This window comes from Scophthalmus maximus, chromosome 9 (assembly GCF_022379125.1).
Source record: "Scophthalmus maximus strain ysfricsl-2021 chromosome 9, ASM2237912v1, whole genome shotgun sequence".
Classification (NCBI taxonomy): domain Eukaryota; kingdom Metazoa; phylum Chordata; class Actinopteri; order Pleuronectiformes; family Scophthalmidae; genus Scophthalmus; species Scophthalmus maximus.
This window is the reverse complement of record NC_061523.1, coordinates 13397501-13418732: the sequence shown is the minus strand read 5'-3', so window position 1 is coordinate 13418732 and position 21232 is coordinate 13397501. Positions and strand designations below refer to the sequence as shown.

At 44.0% G+C, this 21232-nt stretch overlaps 1 protein-coding gene across 2 annotated transcripts in view; it reads left to right on the top strand.

Annotated features, from left to right (window-relative positions):
* The window catches only part of LOC118318994 (protein diaphanous homolog 1), an 88899-nt gene extending 77287 nt beyond the window's left edge, over window positions 1-11612 (top strand). For both annotated transcript variants that reach the window (XM_035649020.2, XM_035649019.2), the window contains 2 exons: window positions 1220-1309; window positions 9142-11612. In XM_035649020.2, the coding sequence (XP_035504913.1) occupies window positions 1220-1309; window positions 9142-9329 (278 nt within the window). In that variant the 3' untranslated portion in view covers window positions 9330-11612. The remainder of the gene's footprint in view (window positions 1-1219; window positions 1310-9141) is intronic.
* Window positions 11613-21232: the final 9620 nt, after the last annotated feature.

Below are 21232 nucleotides of genomic sequence, written 5' to 3'. Positions count from 1 at the left end.
GTCATTGTGTGGTCCCTCTACTGCCTCCAGTACATTTTCACAAATAGGTTGTATGTCTGTGCTTCGACTCGTGGTTTAAACCAGCCATGTGATTAGTCTAAGTGGAAATGTGCCAGATATGTTTCCCCAGAAGGATAAAAACGTGGCCTACATCCTTTTCAAACTGTGTGTGCAGTTCCAGGACATGGACATTGAGGGGTGTGTGTGAGCTGTGCAAGGCTTGGAGAGTGTGAGAGAGACTTTCTCTGACGTGACAGGCGAGACCATTGGCCATCTGCTTCATGGCTTACTGCAGGATTGAATTGTGTGTGTGTGTGTGTGTGTGTGTGTGTGTGTGTGTGTGTGTGTGTGTGTGTGTGTGTGTGTGTGTGTGTGTGTGTGTGTGTGTGTGTGTGTGTGTGTGTGTGTGTGTGTGTGTGTGTGTGTGTGTGTGTGTGTGTGTGTGTGTGGAGAGGTGACGACATAAACCTTTAACCCTCAGCCCTGCTGCCCCCTTTCCAGACCCCTCTGTTTGTTTCAGGTTCAAATAGAAATAATTAAAACCATCTGCCCGTGTGCTGAGCTATGCCACTGAATCTTCCCCACAAAACAACCATGACAACACTCACACTCTTGCATTGCCATGGAGTACACACCCCCTTGCCCAACCCCACCCCCTCTTCCTTAATTTAAGGCCACCAGCCACTGAAGCTGTGCAGAGAATATTGATGTAAACAAACAAACAAACAATGAGGCCACCCATACAAACTGTATCTGCACATATACACAGATGCAAGGGCCCTTTCCCCTGTAAGCCATAATTACTTAGTCTATATTTTTTCATGTCTATGTGCATGTTTAGTCTCTGTGGGTGTGTCTTTCCAATAGGTTGAGTTTGTGTGTTGTCGAGGTTATCACCCTAGTTCAGTGTTTAGCCTCTAGCATTGACAATAGCTGAGCTAGATCACTGGCAAGTTAGCTTTGTTAACCCAGATAGGCAAAGTGGCCACGTGGCTGGTAAATACCGTCCCGGCCTGCATGTGTGTCGGCGTGTCTGAGAGAAACACCAAAACCACCAATCACTGCCCTGTGGTGGGGAAAGAAAGTTTCAGTATATGTCAGAGTAGGGTTTTGATTTGTTTGTGTGTGTGGGTGTGTGTGTGTTTTTTTCATGTGTGTGTCAAAGTAATCTAATGTCCGTTGATGCATTGCTGATATGTTGTTTTGATGCTGTTTACAGAGGGTGATGAAACTGGTATCATGGATGGCCTGTTGGAGGCGCTGCAGTCCGGCGCTGCTTTCAGGAGAAAGAGAGGACCTCGGCAAGCAGGTACACATACAGAAGTAGAACTGTAGATCTTCACAAAACCTGTGGATTTTTCAAAGTGTCATGTCATACCTGATTTACAGATTCCAGGTTATTTTTAATGCACAGTTGCGGCATGCGAACTGTACTGAAACACATGTAGCATATGAGACCCATTTGTTCCTTTTTCCTCTTCCTCGCTGGGTTTCTGTCAACACATAACAGCAGACTTGTTTCCTGTTCCTGTCTCGGTTCCACATGTTGCATGGCTCACAGACTGTGGGTTGTGGTAGGTATTCGTTGACCATGGTTACCGGGCCCCAAATCCAATTCCTCGAATGACTGGTATAAAGAAAAAAGAAAAGGGGAGGGTGCCAACAGTCAGTGTGGGCAGCAGGAGCGAACTGATGAGGGTGTGGTTGCAGAATAGGAAAATAGGAATGTTGAGCCAGGGAGGATAAACCAGACTGTGGGAAGAAATTTGAAGGAAGTGAGATCACTGAGAGATATATATATAACAGATAATAATAGAAATAGATTTCAACAACTCATTGAAGTCCCCCTTCACTCAAAAATATGTTTTGCTTATTGTCACTTGGAAATTGACACTGTATGACTCTGTTTTCAAATCCCTCTGCAGGTGAGAGGAGTTTCTGATGTGCTCACCTTAAGTCTGATTTGACAGCGTGTACATATGAGCACGAATTTGTGCTCAAACTAGTTAGAAAGTCAATCATGGTCATGGTGTTGTGAAAATCTAGAAACCACATGTGCACAACACACATAGTGGAAGTAGTAGACACTTGTTTCACATGGTTTTCTGGAAGGGTTTGAATCCACAGCTCTCTTTAAATTAGTTATACAATCATTCAACTTTCAATTTTATCTGGGAACAATAAGGAGAAACACTGTTTTTCAAATCACTGGGCCAGACGTCCATGTCCTGTGTCAGAACGTACTTCTGTCCCGATCACAACTCCAGCCTGTACAGATTTTATTCAGACCACTCAGGTTGTACGATCATAGAGATAGGTCAGTAATCTGGATTTGCAACATTCTCTGCTCTCTGTCCTGATACTCAATGCAGTTACACTTATTGGAGACTAGAGAGTTTTTTCTTTCTCTCCTTGTTGTTTTTTAACTGTACTTGAATCACATTTTATATAGATAATAGAGAAAGTGCTAATGAAAATGACTCTATGTGAGCTGTTACAATACAACTGTGTAACATGATTCCTGGTGTTAGGAAACTCGTGTGTAAGCATTTGAGTGTGTCCAATGGCCATTAACTGTGTGTGTGTGTGTGTGTGTGTGTGTGTGTGTGTGTGTGTGTGTGTGTGTGTGTGTGTGTGTGTGTGTGTGTGTGTGTGTGTGTGTGTGTGTGTGTGTGTGTGTGTGTGTGTGTGTGTGTGTGTGTGTGTGTGTGTGTGTGTGTGTGGCCATATACACGTGTGGGTTGAGTATTCACACATAAGAGAAGTTGGGGAAGAGTATGTGCAACCCAATCCCCCCCCGTCAATTGAAGCCAGATGTGAAGCAGTGATCCAGAGTGGAATAGCTCAGATCCAAAGACTAGACTTTCTTTCTTTCTTTCTTTACTTCTGTACTTCTTTCTTTTTCTTCTTTCTGTTCTTAATTACTTTTTTTTTTCTGTCTTTCTTTACTTTTTTCTGCCTTTCTTTCTTGTGTAGTTGTGCATTACAGTGACACAGAGGTTGTGACATGCTGAGATATCCTCTGAGGGCAGTAAACAGCTCTTAATACTAACATCACTAAACATATGGGACAACAGTAAGAGGGGAAATGGAGGGAGTAGAGGAAGGAGAGCTCTGTGAGTAAGAATGGGGCCCATCCGAGGGCTCAGTCAGTCACCCATAATACTGTTTGGCCACCTCACACTCCTAACAGGAAATACCTGAACATGTGTGTGTGAGACAGAGAAAGGGAGAGCGAGCCTTCCTCCCTACGCATACTTGTCTGTGGTAGGAAAATGGTCGTATGTATCACATTTCTGCTCAGTACCTCCTCCCGCCTCCTCTCTTCTTCAGTCTTCTCCTTTCTGTTTTTCTTTTGCCCAAGTTTAGCGTTTTCCCTGACTGATTAGGAGATTGTGAAACCACATTTTTTTGGGGTATCTCAGACTTTTTAGGAGTTTATATTTTCTTTACTGATGTTTAAAGGCTGCTCCTTTATAGTTACACACTTTGCTCCTTAAAGCAGGAAAGGCCTAGCATCTTTCACCCACACAATAGGAGGGTGTCTTTGTGCTTGCGGTTGTTTGAGTCAGATGTCTTGATTGAATAAAGCTGAAGTAGGAAGAGGCACATCCTGACTTTTGATCAACTGATACATATCTGGTACCACTGAGACCACAGGCCGCCTCAATCAGCAGGCTAAAAACCACTGCTCTACAGCTCATGTACACATGGAGAGTATTTTTAGTTTTGGTTCCATAATATGTAGTAACATCTATAAAATGTTCATCATATACAGCAGCTAAGTAGATACAGAGAAATAGATCTGATGGAAAATGACCCTTAATTTGTTCTCAGCTCGTTACTTAACAGCACTGCGGAATCTTTTTCCTGTCAAGGGCCATTTCGATTTTTATAAAATCCTTTAAGGGCCGAACTAAATTATTTCACACCAACCTCTATGATGTGATGGCGGGAACTGATTTTCTTTGGGGGGATGTCTGATGTCAGATGGTAGTGGTGGTGGTAATCCGTTCTGCAACTCTCTGAATAATTTTACTTTGTCAGTTGCAGCAGCTTTGCAGGGACAGCAATTCCCCTTCTGATTGAAGTTTCAGCTTCTTAGCTATTAGATAACTCACCACTAAACTTGACTGTGTAACATCGTCTCGTCAGAATTCAGTCCTGTGGAAGGTGCTTTGTTTTGCACCGAACTCCACTAAAGAGCGCCAACTTTATCCAATAGCCTTACTTGAATTTTTCTGGTCATAATATGATTATTATGTTGTTTCCTTATAGATATATTTGAAGCTGTTCTGTGTCATAATTGGCATAATTTTGCTATTATGATTTTCCTCATCTCTCCCTCCATCATTGATTGTAAGAGATAATATGACACCTGCCCGAAAGGCCAGTTAAACCAGTTACCCATTACTTTTCCATGCTGTTAACATACAGTTAATTCTTAAACTTTTGTGTTCAATCGTTTTGTAGATCAAATTTCGAATAATGAGTCCGCAAACTCAAAACAAAAGTTCATCCGCCCCAATGATCTGTAAATAAGCTAAAGAGTGCAAGCAGAGTCGTGGTTCCTCTCAACTAGGGAAAAAAACCCTATTAAATCTGAGTCATTTGTGAGAAACAGGTGCTAGTGGGAAGCTGGTTTATTTGCATTACAGGCTAATAAGGATTTCGTTTCAAGAACAGGAGCATAAGTAATCTTAATGTTGAGGTGACATTTTACATTAAACATGATAATACTAATAATCTGAGGTCTGAAAAGCCTTTTTAACTCTGCACGTAATGACAGTTTGTCCATTTTCAATTTTCAGGACTATATCTATAAGTAACCTTCTATGATAAACTTATGTACAGCACGTCATAATGAAACTCACCCACTGTTACACACACATTTGAGATTAATATCGACATAGTATATGAATTTTAATCAGCATATTAACAGAAAGAACTTAAGTTACACATGCACATACTATATTAGCATATGTGCAGCTTTCTCATATATGATCTGACTTGTTCTTTTTTAATTTCTATTATATCATACATTTGTAAAACGGGGCTCTTTGAAGCTATTGGTCACCATTGTGCGTGTAATGGTCTCCATTACGTGAAGTGTGTCCCTCCTTTCCCCTCTTTGTTTTCATTTCGTCACAGCTGTGGCGAATGCAGACGTCACCCACTTACTGTTAAAGGACTACTGAGTGTGTTGTCGTGCTCATTGTGTCACAGCAGTGCGACTGAATGGAAAAACCACAAGGCTGCTGAGGCTCCCACCTTTGACCTGCACCTCAGTTCACTCTGTGTGTGTGTGTGTGTGTGTGTGTGTGTGTGTGTGTGTGTGTGTGTGTGTGTGTGTGTGTGTGTGTGTGTGTGTGTGTGTGTGTGTGTGTGTGTGTGTGTGTGTGTGTGTGTGTGTGTGTGTGTGTGTGTGTGTGTGTGTGTGTGTGTGTGTGTGTGTGTGTTTGCGTGTGTGTTTGCGCGCTGGTTGTATAGAATGAATAGACTGCAGGGGGATCCTCAGCTGTCTACCCTCCGTCTGTCTTGCCCCCTCCACATACGCAAGCACCATTAAGCAAAATGCACACAAACCAGATGCCCGCATGCCAATACAAAGACACACATCCATGACGTTTGCATACCAATACAGACACCCAAACAGGCACATTATGTTCCAGAGGACAGACAACCTTGCATTACTTTTTCAAACACCATCACACTCTGGTTTTCAGTTGTAGATTGTTTCGCTCTAAGGTCAGTCTATGTCTGTTTGTATGAATCCAGACTCGTCAGCTTGGCTACATTTGGCTAATTCATGTGTTTGTTTCCTCAAAGCAGTTTAAGTGAAGGAATGATGTGTCTGAACACTCACTATAGACCCATCTGCTGGGACCTGACCCTTTCTGGAACAACCAATCACAGTAGCAACAAGTTGACAAAGCACCAGTCACAGCAGCGGGGCAGAGATAAAGGGGTTAGCAACAATAGAGGCACACGCTGGCTCTGCAGACAGTCTGCTCTTACAAAAAATGATCTCTGCTTTCACAGATGTTCACACACACACAACAGAAATCATTCAGACCAATAGGAGAGTGCTAATCAGTCAAACCATTACTAAAGAAGGGGTGATGTCATGTGCATAATCAACTAAACACCCACTATGATAAATCAGACCAGCAAACCACATACATGCACCAGTTGAGCCCATTCGGTGACGTATTATAAAATGAATCCTTGCCCATCAATTCTAACACAGACTCGATAGCCACTATTGTTTTGGATGACGTCACTCTGTCCCACAGTCCTCTAGTGCAGAGCAGCCGTGTGTTCCCCAGTGTGGCCTGAGGAGGGCGATATGATTCTCTGCTTAGCTGGAGAAGCTGATGGAGATCCAGCCTACATCTGTAGATACAGCATCATGCTAGTCGTGGCACTGTTACCATGTCGTCATGCTTCTTGTCATTCACTTCATCAGCATCACAGCTTGCAGATTTTGCTTCCATAACATATGAGAGCTGGAATAATGTGATCAGAGAAGAGGTGAGAATTTTCTGTTTCCTTCAGCATTGAAGTACTGAGCTGGTTCTTGGTTTCCTCATCACAAACTGAACTACACTTTTTTCCCTCCTCGCTCTTCTCCCGTTTCTCTATTTTCCACTCATAAGGGCAGCACACACATACTGTACAACAACAAAGCATTTTTTTCCCTCATCAGGCCGTCATTATTCAGCCTCCCGGAGTGTAATATGTTACAGATGATGTTTTCCCTACACTCTTTGTGCCTGCAATCTGCTCTCAGTCTGCAAACACCCTCATTCAATCTCTCACCCACCAGTAAACTGACCTAACAATAGTCTTTGTTGTGAGACCTGACGTTTCATATCCATTTTCTCAAACCACCAGACTTCATGCTGAGTCCATGGAGCTTGTTTTTGGATGCATGATTGGAATTTCCAATGTTTGCAAAGAATTCCAGTGACTGTATGCTGTACGTCTACAAAGTTGGGAAGCATGCAAGTTACAGATTTAAAAGAAGCGTCATGAAAGCAGCAGATGTTGATATATCCTTAGTTCCTAGTACAAGTCAGGCTCCAAAAACAGTGGAACATACATCTCATCATCAGGGTTAAGTTCTTTGGCTTTAGACGGCTCCCTCCAGAGCCACAGACATCTCAGCTGAGGGCTATTTTAAATAAGTTAATCACAATCTCAATGGAATATTTTTACTGCGTCAATCTTTTCGGAAAGTTTCCAGTGGAAGGCACGGGAACCTGAGTCATTCCTCAAAAGATCGTTTTGCAGATATTCTGGAGGAGGAGGAGAGAGGAGAAGAGCTGGGTTGAAAGCCTTTGAAGAGCTATTCTCTGCAGGTTTTTTTTTTAGGACAAGCACAGTACCAATCCATGTAGAGTAACGCACACACACACACTCTCTGTTTTTCAGGTCATTTGCATAATTTCTAATTTATACATTATGAGTAAGGGAGAGGAGGTTAGGAATGGGACGGAAATAGATATGAAGGACGCATGTGAGACGAGACTGAGAAAGAGAGGAAGTGTTCCCATGTACTGGTGATTACGATGGGGACTAATCTGTGTGTGTCTCTGTGTGCGAGGTGATAGTTTGACACCCCAGCTGTCTGTGCTGATCAGTCCAGCTGAGGCTCACACAAACAAGACGACTGTGAACATGATCCTCCTTCTTTCTCCTCTTTCTCCCCAGACTCAATTGTGTCTTTGTCACAGCTAGTTCTGGAGACCTGCTCGGTAACTGTGTGTGTGTGTGTGTGTGTGTGTGTGTGTGTGTGTGTGTGTGTGTGTGTGTGTGTGTGTGTGTGTGTGTGTGTGTGTTTTCTCTATCAGAACCATGCATCAAGTCTTGGTTTGTTGTTTGTGTTAGCATGGTTCATTTGCATGTGTATTTCAATCGGTCTACATCATGACATTGATGGATTGATGTTTTGTTTTTTTCTCCTTACATCAATGTCCGTGTTTATGATAACAAATGTGTCATGTACTGATGTGAACATTTTATTCAGAGCATCTTATGCCTGAGGAGGGAAGAGCTCTTGACGTACACCAGGCATAAAAAACACAGCAAACACACAAACACGATCTCCCACTGACCTATATAATTCAAAATGGCCACTGCTGCACAGCTGTCCTCCCACACAGGAGAGTGATGAGAGTGGTAAAGGATAGAGGGATGAAGGAAGGGAGAGGTAAAGGCAAGGCTGCTAGTGTGTGTGCATGCGTGTGCGCGTGTGCGCATGTGCGTGCGGCAGGAGAGGAAGTAACGGTAAGCAGGTAAAAAAATAAAAATGACAGCATCCTCAGGGCATAATCTGTCACACTTGTTCCATTTCTCTCTCTCCCTCCCTGTGCACCTCTTATCACTCTTCACATCCCCTGTTCCTCTTGGACCTATTTCACTACTTATTCCTGTCATTCCTCATAGCTCATTTCTCTTCCCACTCAGTCTCTCCATCTATGTTTGTCTCATTTTCCTTCATCCTCTGCCTCTTTAATCCTCCCACAGCATGAATCATCCCACTCTTCACGGTGTCCCAGCCTCCGTCTTCTCTCTTCCTTTCCTCCTTGCTTTAACACCCTCACCATCTCTATTCCTTCATCTCATCACTTACATCCTCTTCCTCTTATTCCATTTATTTCATTACTCTTTGTCTAGGTCTAATCTGACATCAGCAGTGAGTTGCTCCATATAGTACTCTAATTCACACACATGCACGACCACTTTACTTGGTCATTTGTGTTTTTGTCTTTCATAGTAATTCGTGTGTGCGCATGTGTGTGTGTGCGTGTGCGTGCGTGCGTGCGTGCGTGCGTGCGTGCGTGCGCCGGAGAGAAAGCAAACACCCATTTTGTGTTTTATCATTCAGAAGTTCTCGGAGGCTCACACAGCCCAGTAGTGAGTGTCTTAACTCTTTGAACTGGTCGTGTCTTTATATTTGCAGTGACAAACGTTCAGTATCTGGCTATCTGATGTCTATTTTTGCACGTACAGCAGATATGTCACTTGAAGGCATGCACTGACATATCTGTACGCTCTGAAATCCTATATCTACTCTAATTCATCATCATTTCTGTATTTGTTTATCTCACCCACTCACTCTCTTATCTTTCTCAGCCAACCACAGACGAGCTGGTCATGCAGTGACCAACATCCTGGCCAAAGAGCTGATGCAGGAGGACGCGCCTTCGTCGAGTAAAGTTCCCACAAAGAAGACCAAGACCGAGGAGAAAGAGGAGCCCAAGCCAGAAGGGGCCGAGTCGCTGGAGGACTTACTGGAGGCTGCTCCCCGACGGTCTAATTAGGCAACACATGCAGGAAGTTTTTACTCGGGTGATATGCAAACAACGATTTATTTCTTAGGCATTCCAGGGGCAAATATCAACCTGAGATAAGTTTACTGAAAAAAAAGGCCCGTGTTTTTTCCAACCTTTGTCTTAACAGGACCATCTTTTAGGGTTTAGCTCTGGCTGTGTGGACGGGGAAAGGCAGATATCTGAAAGAGGCCAATATCATAATCTTAAATTGCTTTCTTCAGCATGTGCACATATCTGTTTCTGTATGTATTTAGTATTTTTCCTGTATTTCTGCATCATCTAATTCACCTGTCATTTATCAAAGGGCATCTTGAGGAATTCCAAAGACTTACTCACGAGGGATCCACCCTTCTTTTTTTTCCTGTGGTCATTTCCAAATTTAGACTGGGAACGTCTGGAATGTGACTCATCCTGCGGGTGCTTCAGAGTTTTCTCTGGATGTTTCAGCCACAACCAGTTTTTTTTTGTTTATCTATGGAACATACTATGTTATATCTGTCTAATATACTGTATGTTACTGTTTGTAAATGTTAACCATGTTGCTGTACTATTGAAAAAAAAAGTGCCAAGCAATAGAAATCCAGTCTTTGTTAATTCACCTCCTGGTTTTGTCGAGGCACAGTTTGCACCGAGGTGGTGTGTGGACCAGTCAAACAGTAGTCATCACCCGGGTGTTTCGGTGTTTCTTATCTTTATTTCTGTTTTGTTCACTTGTTTTGCATGTATGGGTCAGATTTGATGTAAATATGGAGATCATTTACATAAACCTGTCTAAAGATGTGTTGCCACACATGTCCACAGCATTTATACGGAGAAAACCTTTCATCGTGAACATGAACATTCTCACAAACCCCCAGAGGGAAGTAAAGTTAGAGGACACGGTTCTTCCTCAGTCAATTAAACCAAAAAAATCTCTAAAAAGGGTGTTTCCATACAAAACCTAGAGTACTTTATATGCCTGTGTGTATGAGTGTCTGTGTTTAGTAAGCCGCCTATATTTAGTCCTGTGTGCACAAATTGACTCCCTACAAGTGTCTGTGTTTGTGCATGTAGGTTTGAGTGTGCGCGTGTGCTGCCATCTGTAATTACTGTACGGTCCCGACCATGCTGTCATAAATGCTAGGTTTCATAAGCAGCTTTGTGGTCTTTCTGCTGAGGATATAGCACACTGGAAAACTGCCCAAAAACTGCTGAGACGAGTACGTGTGTGTGTGTGTGTGTGTGTGTGTGTGTGTGTGTGTGTGTGTGTGTGTGTGTGTGTGTGTGTGTGTGTGTGTGTGTGTGTGTGTGTGTGTGTGTGTGTGTGTGTGTGTGTGTGTGTGTGTGTGTGTGTGTGTGTGTGTGTGTGTGTGTGTGTGTGTGTGTGTGTGTGTGTGTGTTCACCCACTTTCCCTCCCACTGAACTGCAGCACTAGTCGCTGACTGTCTGGCCTTGCTTCTGTTGGTATTCAGCAGGCACCAGCAAACATGTTGCCATGATGTGGTGGTGTTACATCTGACAGGAATCCTGAGATATGATGTCAACTGCTCCATGCAATATGTATTCCTATGCAAACAACCCTGTGGCGTGCTCTCTCGCCCCGACACCAAGCCAACCTCAGGATGTAAAAACCACAATGGCCTTTAACAACCCACTGACTCGAGATCAGTGCTCAACGTTGCACTGGAGAAATCTCGATGGCCCCAAAAGTTGTGAATTTCAGGAATTAAATAAAAATGTTCTCATCACCACCAGCCATTGCAAGACATCTTCCGTATATACATTTGAATGTCGTTGGACATGGAGGAACTGGCACTTAACATAAAACTAAATTAGGTTCTTTGTTCTGATCTTCTGCTCTAATCCAGTAATGATGCAAATAATCTGGTGCAAAATGCCCAATCGACTGCTGCGGCTGCACTCAAGCACAAAATATGTCGTAGTTTCAACCAGAGACACGACTGCTGTTTCATCGTCGATAGTGATATTCTGCCCGTCTGATCAGGTGGACAGTGCCAGGTGACTGTGCACCAGATACCAGCTGTTTGAGGAGAAAAGGATATCAGCATAACATCACTGGAATATTTGTTGTTGTTTTTTAATTTGCATCATTCCTTTTGCTCCTAAATTCTTTTTTTAAGAATATGTTTTTCTTTGTGAATTTTTACAAGTGATTGTTTTAATGTATTTGAGTGGAGACAATTTTTTTTCTCAGCTTTCTCTATGTACACAGAATAATGCACATAGTCATTCTGTTTGCTACACAAAACTATTAAAATGTCTTAATTTAGGATGCGATTGGCTCATTCTTAAGTTGTGTCCCATTGTTCATGACACCGTGATGTTGCTGACGTGGTAATGGGATGAAATGCCGGTGTGTGTACTTTCCAGCTCGTTTGTGTTCTTGTATTTACTAGTGCCTCTTCTCTCTGTGCCTCCTCTCTCCTCCCTTCTCTCTTGTGTAAACACATTGTGCTGTAACATACCAGATCGCCGCTGCACTCTGAAACTATCACTTTATTGCCAATAGGCAGCAGAAGAATGAATAAACAGAGGGATTAGTTATTTTTACAGACGAATTCCAGGCTTTTCTGTGGCTCCAGGGTTTCCAGGGACATTTTCCAACTTTGTGTGCCCGTCTTCAACATGATCCCTCACTATGACCATTAAAGTGTGTGTGTGTGTTTGTGTTTGTGAGAGAGCGGGAGAGAGAGATTGAGAACAGTTGATGCCTTTTATTGTTTGTTATCATGTGTCTCTCTATTTCTTTTCACATCTACCTCTAGCTGTTCTTCCCCCTCTCACCACCTCCAGCAAGAACTCAACATCTCAGTGCTCTGGCCTCCGTTTACAGTTTATTTTGTAAAAAAAAAAAAGAAAGAAAAGAAAAACAGTCTTTCTAAGAAATAAAATGGTTGAGTGAGGCCAGAGCGTGGAGACTCATGGTTGCCCAGTTTACATGTAACTTAAAAAGAGCCCGATAACATTCACAATGTTCAAACAAGTCTCAAAAGTTGTACAACTTCTTTTTCACACATTCAGTAATGCTCACCAGGACTTTTAAATGTGTTGAGTTTCCTTCTAACAGGAGCGTCCAGCTCATAGAGGAGGCTCACCTGTGTCCCGTCATCTGACAGTACGATCGTCGACCTGGATCTCCCTTCTCCTCCTTTCCTCGGACGGCCGCACTGACTCCCAAAGGTTTCCTGAAATAAAATATGTGGAATCATGATCTCCACTAATTCCCGTTTCCTCCCTGCAGTGGTCAGTGTCCTGTCTGGAAATACATCTCAGAAATGCCCTTCTGTGTCATGCACCCACCGCAGTTGCAAGCCTGGCAAAACAGCTGCAGCTTTTCCTTTTTGGCCTCAGCTTTTTTTCAGTGAGGTGAGTCGATTCCTCTCTTTCTTTCCACATCTCCAAAATCGTTCACCTTCTGTTCAGACTTTTTATTACATTTAAAATGATGCCCTTTATTATTCAGAAGTAGACTGTTCGCCGGAGAAGTGAATTCACATTTATTCCCCCAACGATCCTTTGTTCAAAATATTGAAAACATTCTTGTTGCACATTTGCTTTTCTCTCGTTGTAAAGCGGAGCCCCTGCTGGTGGCCCTCCTCTCTGATTCACCAGTCCTTCAGGAAATAATGAGTTCTGTTTTTGGAAGTCGTTTCATGTGAAACACCTGGAGAATAAGGGACCCATTTCCCAGCAGCTCCCCTGTGCCCGTGCTCTTTAGTGAAACTGAGCTTTCACCTCATTAACTGGCCGTGTTAATTTAACCAGAAAACGCTGACTTCCTTTCATCATTTATGATCGTTCTGTGGGAAAACGCACACGCACACACACACACACACATGGCGGCAATGGGGCTGTAATGAATCTGGCTTGACACTAAAGAAGATTGTTAATCAAAATGTGCTTTATCTCTTTGTATCCATGTGAGCGTCTGTGTCTCTTTGAAAACTAGTCAGTCAATCACTAGCATCTGATCCTAATCAAAGTCACTATAACACGGCCCACAGCTCTTTGCTTGCACTGGTGTTTGTGTGCATTTGAGTTCCGTATGTTGTCTACAGACGGGTTGCTGGAGTCAGTTGTGTAGTAGAGCTGCAGGAGGAATGTCCTTGTTCAACTGAAGAATGAAAGTGATGTCAGGACAAGTTGAGCTAAGGAGGATGATGAGGCCTATGAGTGAGGATGGGCCCAACTCAACAAACAGAGGATTTACATGTTAAAAGGGAAACGCCTAAATAAAGAGGTTGTGCCTAATTCTGAAGGAGAGTGAGTGACTAACACAGTTGGGAAGAGCGGGTGAGATTTGCACTTGAAAGCTGTGAGGAGGTTTGAGAATGAATGAAATAGAGAGTATGTGGAAGAGCAGATGGAAAGAGGCTGAGGTACTGACACAGACCATGGCCACCATGAAGTGATTAGGTGATGAGCAAAGGCCGAGGGCTGTGTACTTTGTTCACACCGACAATACCACGGGAGCAGCTGAGAACAAATGACCTGTGTTTGTTTTCTCTGTGTGTGTGTGTGTGTGTTCTGGACTCGGGCCCGCTGTGTTTGCATCCTTTGCTTGGAATATTTGTGTAGCCTACAGGTTTGTTTCTGACGGAGGTGTGTCTGAACGTGTGCTCATGTTCTGCTACACTCCCGTGACGCCGCGGTTGACTGTGTGTAAACATCCTGTTCATGTCGACGACAGGGCGCTGTAGGAAGACTCAGTGAGGGTAAGACAGGTGACAGGATCGGCTGAGGCATTGCTGTGGCTCAGGAGCTAGAGTGGGTCGTCCACTAACCAGAACGTTGGTGGTTCAATCCCCAGCTCCTCCAGTTCGCATGCTGAAGTGTGTGACTGGTGCGTATATACAGTAGAGGCGTGTGTAACTATAAAACAGTTTGAGTGGTCGATAGAACCAGGAAAGCGCTGAATTGATTTAAAATGTTCCATTAATGGTCACTGACTGCTACTCACGGTTCTGTCATCCTGCTAACAGTGATTCAACAGGTCCAAGTTGTTCATTAAAGTCACAAAAATCATAAAAGGCGTCTTTTTGCTTCAAGGTTAGAATGAAAAACACGAGATGTTAACCACAAAAAGTTGCACATCTCTTGTCCAGCACCTCACTTTCTTTACACCGGGGTTTTCAGCTGTCTTGCCCCCGTCAGGGTGGTGACGAAACATGTTCCGCTGTCTTCGGCGGACCTTCACATGCGAAGTAGATTTGGATTTGTTGTGCCGTCTGTTTTCATTTTTGCTGGTCTTGCACCTGGCCGCGTGCGTTCACAGGTATGATTTGTTCGATTTTGGATGAGCAAAAAATAGTGTAATGTAATGCTGCTGCCACACCTTGAGGTTGACACTTGCAGTTTTTAATCAAATGTTTAGATGAAACAATGAAGAGCGTGTTAATGTCGTCACCGGGAGCAATAATAATCTACCGACATCATCAGGAACCGAACACACCTCTCAAATGTTGCAGCTGCACAACAACTGCTGTAAACAGTTCATGGTTAAAGTAAAAAAAAAAAGAGAATATATATATATATATATAGGTTTCTGTTTAGTGTATTATTTTATGAATGTTTAATATCTGTGGGTTTGTTGTGGTGGAAGTTGGATGGATCATGGTGGGATCCATAGTGATGTCTCATTACTATGACTTTCAGGTTCTCCTGATTCCCAGACTCCCTCAGTCTCTTGTTGTGACATTCTGGGGAGTCGGGGGAGATTTGTATGCGTGAGTGTGTGTGTATGTGTGTGTATGCGTGAGTGTGTGTGCCCTTATGTGCGTGAAGGGGGTCTGCTGGAGAAAAGAGGTCTGAACAAAGAAGGGGGGCAGTATAATTGGCTTCAGCACTGCCAGGCGACACAATGATACGGCCATTGATAGTGGAATGAGTTCCCCGGAGCACTGGACCAATGGAAGAGCGGGAGGCTGTGTGTCTTAGCCTCTGATTGGCCAGTGGAGGGAGGCTGTCGGTCTCCAGGTAGCGAAGTGAACCTTGGAGCATATCTGTCACCCCTCCGCCTCCTGCAGAGGAGGAGGAGGAGGAGGAAGAGAGAGTGTTAGATGTGGAGATGTGACCTCAGCTGTGCAACAGAAAAACAATGGATAGACATACAGAGAACAAAATATATATATACTTTCTTTATTAAATTCTATTTTGCTCTGACATTTTGTCCGTGTGTGTGTGTGTGTGTGTGTGTGTGTGTGTGTGTGTGTGTGTGTGTGTGTGTGTGTGTATGTGTTTGTGTGTGTGTGTCCCTGGCTGCTTTTAGCCTCCTCATTGCCAGAGCTGTGGAAATAAATGTTTCATTTGTCTTAAACTTGGCTGTACACTCCAGAGCTCCTCTCCCTTTCTCCCAGTCTCAGTTTTTCAGAGAACTGTGGATTAAAGCCCCACTTCATTTGTTTAGATTGGACATTTCTCAACTTTCCTGCTGGTTAAGGAGAGAAATACACCGCTGATGAATGCCAAGAAACCTCAGCCGGTGTTTGAATGATAGTACATGTGTGCATGTAAATGTGGGATATGTACTAATTTGCGTCGTTTTGAGTTTTCCTTCCTATGAGCACACAGGTCTCCTGGTGTGTAAACGTGTCTCCCTGCCTCATTCAACCTCCCTGCGTTGGTCATGATATCTTAATGCTATCCCCTTGATCAAATTACTCGGCTTCATGTACAACAACTCTCCATGTGAAACACAATTAGCACACAATTAACATGGGCCAGTGAGTGTCAACCGATTGGCTGTGCCATCACACCACTGACTGACATCTCCATCATCACAGCGCTGCCCGGCGTCTTCACCCTGCAGGCTCCGAGCTGTGCAGATGAAAAACACTGTCGGTCTCATGCAGACGTCTTTGCGAGTCTGTCTGCTTCTCTGTGTATCGTATTTTTCCTCGTCTGTCGAGTTGCTTCTATACACAGTTCTGCTTTTCCCTCCTTATCGGTTTGTGCTTTCCTGCAGGAAATAATCATTTTGTCTTCCACTGTCTCACTCTCCTCCTTGGCTTCCTCCATCCCTTCCTCTGTGTTAGATCTCTCCATCCCATAACTGCCTGTCGTCTGATTTTTCTGTCTGTTCATCCTCTGTGTTTGCGTGTTGTTTTTTATGTATTTGCTCATATGGAGGTGTGAGGCATGTTTTGCACAAAAACAATATGTGTCTGCTGAGAAAACAGTCAGCATATCAGCATGAGTGAATGTTTCTGACATCATGTTGTGAAAAGGACTTTGATCTGTGTGTGTGTGTGTGTATGTGTGTGTGTGTGTGTGTGTGTGTGTGTGTGTTTGTGTCAGATCTCAGGACATCACACATACAGAGACAACCTAAGCATTGAATCCCATTAAAGAGCAGATGTGGCTTTTGTAAAGATAAGTGCATTATCTGAATCAGGCCTCTTTTTTTTTACAGATTGTTGTGCGGAAGTTTATCAATTGTTTTTATTTAACAAACCTCCTTTCCTCTCTGTTCTTACCTCCTTGTTTACTTTCTTTAGCATTTGCTCCCATTTTCTCCTTCACTTTTCTTTCCCTCTCCTCAGTCGAGGCACATTTGCCTTTCCTCCCGCAGTCACCATGATGAAACGGTGATGAACATCAGGTACAATGTACATGTATATATGGCAGAAACTCCTTTTTATTTTTTCTCCCCCTGCCCAAATTCATCTTACACCCGACAATTCCACTTCAACACTCATGAATACACACAAGTCCTTCCTCCACCCACAATTTTCATCTCTGCACATTTCGTTTTTGCTGATCAGCGACATCGCGGCTCATCCCAGCGCAGCATCGTCTCTCTGAGGGTGAAAAATGTGAGAGAGGTTGAGAGAGACGAGGGTCTGTCTTCTCCTGCAGGCTGCGCTGATGGCCGATGCAAACAGAATATCAATAAGCACCAGGGGTTGCACTGCCACATGCATGACCATAGTGCTGCCTCTCTTTCCAGGCTCCCCTCCCCTTTTCACTCTCTCCCACATGCACAGTCGAGATACACAGAGCCTTCACATATACAGTCAATAGATAATAATGATAGAGACGTCGGTGATGACGTCAGTAGCAGTAGGGACAACATCAGTGTGGACAGAAAACAAAACTGACATTAATCTTACAGTGACACGTTGACAAACTATGGCCGTGTTTAGAGCCCTAATCTGTCATCCTGTAGTCCGACCACAGCTGACTGATGTGGACCGTCCCTGTGAACCAGTACCAGGACATGCAGTCGCGTATTTCACCTCAACTGTCTGTCGGGGCTGTTTGGATATTTGATAGGAGAATTCTTCCTTTTGCTTTGATCACTCATAATGTTTGTGATTTAAAAAAAAAAGACGGTAATGACTCACAAAAAAAAACAGAGGAAACACGAAGGTCCCATTGGGATCTAGAAAGTATACGTCTGCTCTGTTGGTGTTCACGTTGGGTTAAACCACATGTTCTTGCAGGGCACACAAAACCGTGATTATGGCTTTTTAGTTGAACGTCTTTACTGATAAGACAAAAGAACTGACCTGAGGTGGTCTCAGCAGGACGACAGCAGGGTGTGGTGATGAAGTGGTTGATCACTGATAATATAGGGATGTGAGATGATGCTGGTGCCACGAGGAGCCCCTGAGGCTGTTGTGTCTGTGTGGACTATAGTCAGGCTCTAATCACAAGGGTCTGAGCCACTGACCCATTTGATGAGATCCTCCTGTTTGTCTACTATATCTTCACGTGTCCATTTGCGCACACACACATGCATGATATATACACACATGTTTATTTTTGTAGTTAGTAGTTTTAAATTCTTGTCACTATACGATAGAAGGTGATCAAAATTGTGTGTGTGTGTGTGTGTGTGTGTGTGTGTCCCTCCTGCCCCCTATCTGTCCATACACATTGATGGAGGTAGGGGAGCTGTCAGTCTATTGACCTACATTGGCCGAGCCTGCAGGAGTCTGATTTCCTCTGGGGGCAGTTGATTTCTGGGTGTGGCACATATATGTATTTATGAGGTGCACGCATGCATGTCTTGCAAGGATGTCTACGTGTGTGCGTGCGTGCGTGCGTCTGTGTCCTACATAAGGTATCACCCCATATGACGAGGTCGAGCGCAGGGTGAAGATGAGTACCCTACACCCACAGTGACATTTAGAGGTTAAACACACCAGATTCCTGCACAGACAGAAATTCAAACCTCTCAAAATGTTTTGGTTCCAAAACCAGTTTGCGGACAGATCTTTATTCTTAGATGAATACGTGTCATTGCTGTTGAATACATGGTTCATTTCCGTCATGTAATTATGTGGAAATGTTTGAAGATGTATGTGTCGACACTAGAACGCTGTTCAGGTGTGAGTAGTCGATTCAGAAAACAATAGCTAGTTCACCTGTAATGCAAAAATGTCATATACTTGCTTGTTCCAGCCTCTTTGAGGATTGAGATTAATTGTACATTCACTATTCAATTTAAAATGGACATGTATTGTTTTTGTCTTTAGTGTCTCTAAATGAAACCAGAAATCCAGATACATGAACTCGTTTCTCCTGATGTGAGACAAAATACCCCCACCATGCCAAGCCCATTTCGGAGACGATGACATCACTCCTTATGCCTTGTAACCATGGTTACACTTAACCTCCTGCTGGGAAAAGATCAGCAGCCATAGTCGACTTCCCTTGATGTTTTTCCTGCCTGTCTCGTCTGCTTCCCACACCTCTCTCTCCGCCCTTTTTTGTCTCCTTCATGACTCTTCCTCTTCTCTCCTCTTTTTCCTTAATTTCTCTTTCAACCTCCTGTCCTCCGCATCGATTCCTTACTACTTGCTCTCTCTCCATACATGTTGGGTTTAATGTATTTTTTATTCTTTTGTGCAAGCTTTCAAGCTTTTTTTTCCCTCCCCACTTCCAAAATGGAGTCTACACTGGTATTAGCAGAGGAGAGGGAGGGAGTGATGCAGTGAGAGAGAGAGATGACCCACATAGACGGAGAAAACACAGATGTGAATGTATAGCTGCAGCCGAAACCGGGTGTAATAACCGGTGGATGATGCTCAGTCAATTATACAATATTGATGGCGGCAGAGGCGATGAGAGGAAAAGATCAGGCCTGTGAACAATGACTGAACTGAGATCGGTGGACAGTTACAGCAGAGCAGCGCCGACATGAGTCACAGATCGATACTGATAGCATAACGGACACATGGGTCAAGTGTTCCATTAAATCCTATAGTCCAGAGACATTTCTCGGCAGAGAGGACGAGCGAGCGTGCTGCAATGTCACGTCCGGTTCAGAGAAGCTACCTCCCAGGAACACCCACTGTAAGGCGACACATGTGGATAGGGGGCAGCGTGTGGCATTACAATCTATTTTTCAGGCAGGCAGGGTGGTTGAGGGGGTAAAAGAGGAGTATGAGAAGCCATTGTGCAGCTGTATTACAGTAAGCAGCTTATAGTCTCTCGGTTCTTTATGGGCGGGGGGGGGGGGGGGGGGGGGGGGATAGTAGAGAAAGGACAAAGAGATGACACAGAGGAGGAGACCAGGAGGGAGGCCGAGGAGGATGGGGAGGCTTGTGTCTTTATGGAGTCGTCCCCTGTTTAAAGATTTTAGTTTTGTCTTTCTTCCGTCTCTTCTGTCTCATTTTTCCTTTTGTCTAAAATCTCTGTAATTAGCATCCCGCTCTTCTCTCCTCTTCTGTTCATTCTGTCTCACCTCCTGGTGATCTACTCCCTGTGATGCTAACACGTCTCCCCCGATTGCTTCATGTTGCCAGGGAGGTGATCACCGCCACCGCCGCCGCCGCCCCTCTCTTCCCACCCAACTGAGAGGGAGAGGAAAGGGGGGGTGAGGATGGATGGTGGAGGTTGTCATGGAAACTGGGAGTCTGTTGCCAGCCGACATCATGGGTTGTTGCGCGATGCAGAGCAGGCACATGAATATTTGAGGTTTATGGACAGGGACAGACGGATGACAAAACACGGCTCTGTGGATATCCAACGCAACCTCAGATTGAAACAGAGAGGTCACTATAAGGGGAGAGGAGGGGAGTGAGGGAAGGGATGGATGGATAGATGGAGGAGGGATAGAGGAAAGGCAGGGTCACAAAGGGAGACTGACAGATCTCTATTTTATCTGGAGCAGAGTGTGTCTGGTTATCTGGGTTAGCAAAAGAGAGACTAGGAGATGGATGTAGGGACAATACAAGAAAGGAAACGAGGAAAGGAAAGTATTTTGACCAAGTAAAAGAATTCTGTATGTTGGTAGAGATGCAGAGATGATGGGAGGGGAGAACAAAGAGAAGGGGAGATGAAGGGTCGGTGACGTTCCATAAGAGAAGTAAATTAGGGCACTGGGGCTTGTTTTTCCTCTCGCTTCCCTCCTCCGCCTCTTTTCTCTCCCCACTTCTCAGAACATCCTGCAGTATTTACTAATTAATCCTCTCGAAGGGTTGTCCTCTGCCGACTGTTGATACACACACACACACACACACACACTTGCTCATCAAGCTCGTCGTGATTCATGCTGATTTACAATGAGTCTGTGAACTGAACGGGGAAGTTGAATTCAAACACAGTCTGACTGCACTGCGTCAAAAAGCACAGATATGCTTCGTCTTCACCATCATCAGCTTCCAGATCTGTCACTCATCTGCTTATGCTTCTTCTTGCACTCTTAAAATATATTTAGTTTATAAACTAGATGCTGAAATGGGCCGTATGCAGCAAGAACACATGCACATTTCCCTTTACACCTTCATATAATGACCTCTGGTATGTCTTGTGAAGATTTCTCATCCCCATCACTGTGAGTGGCCTCTGCTGCAGATGTGTTTAACACCTGTTTAACTACCTCATATCCCACCAGCATCCAGACCGCAGCCAGAATGGGAGATATAGCTCTTAGAATATT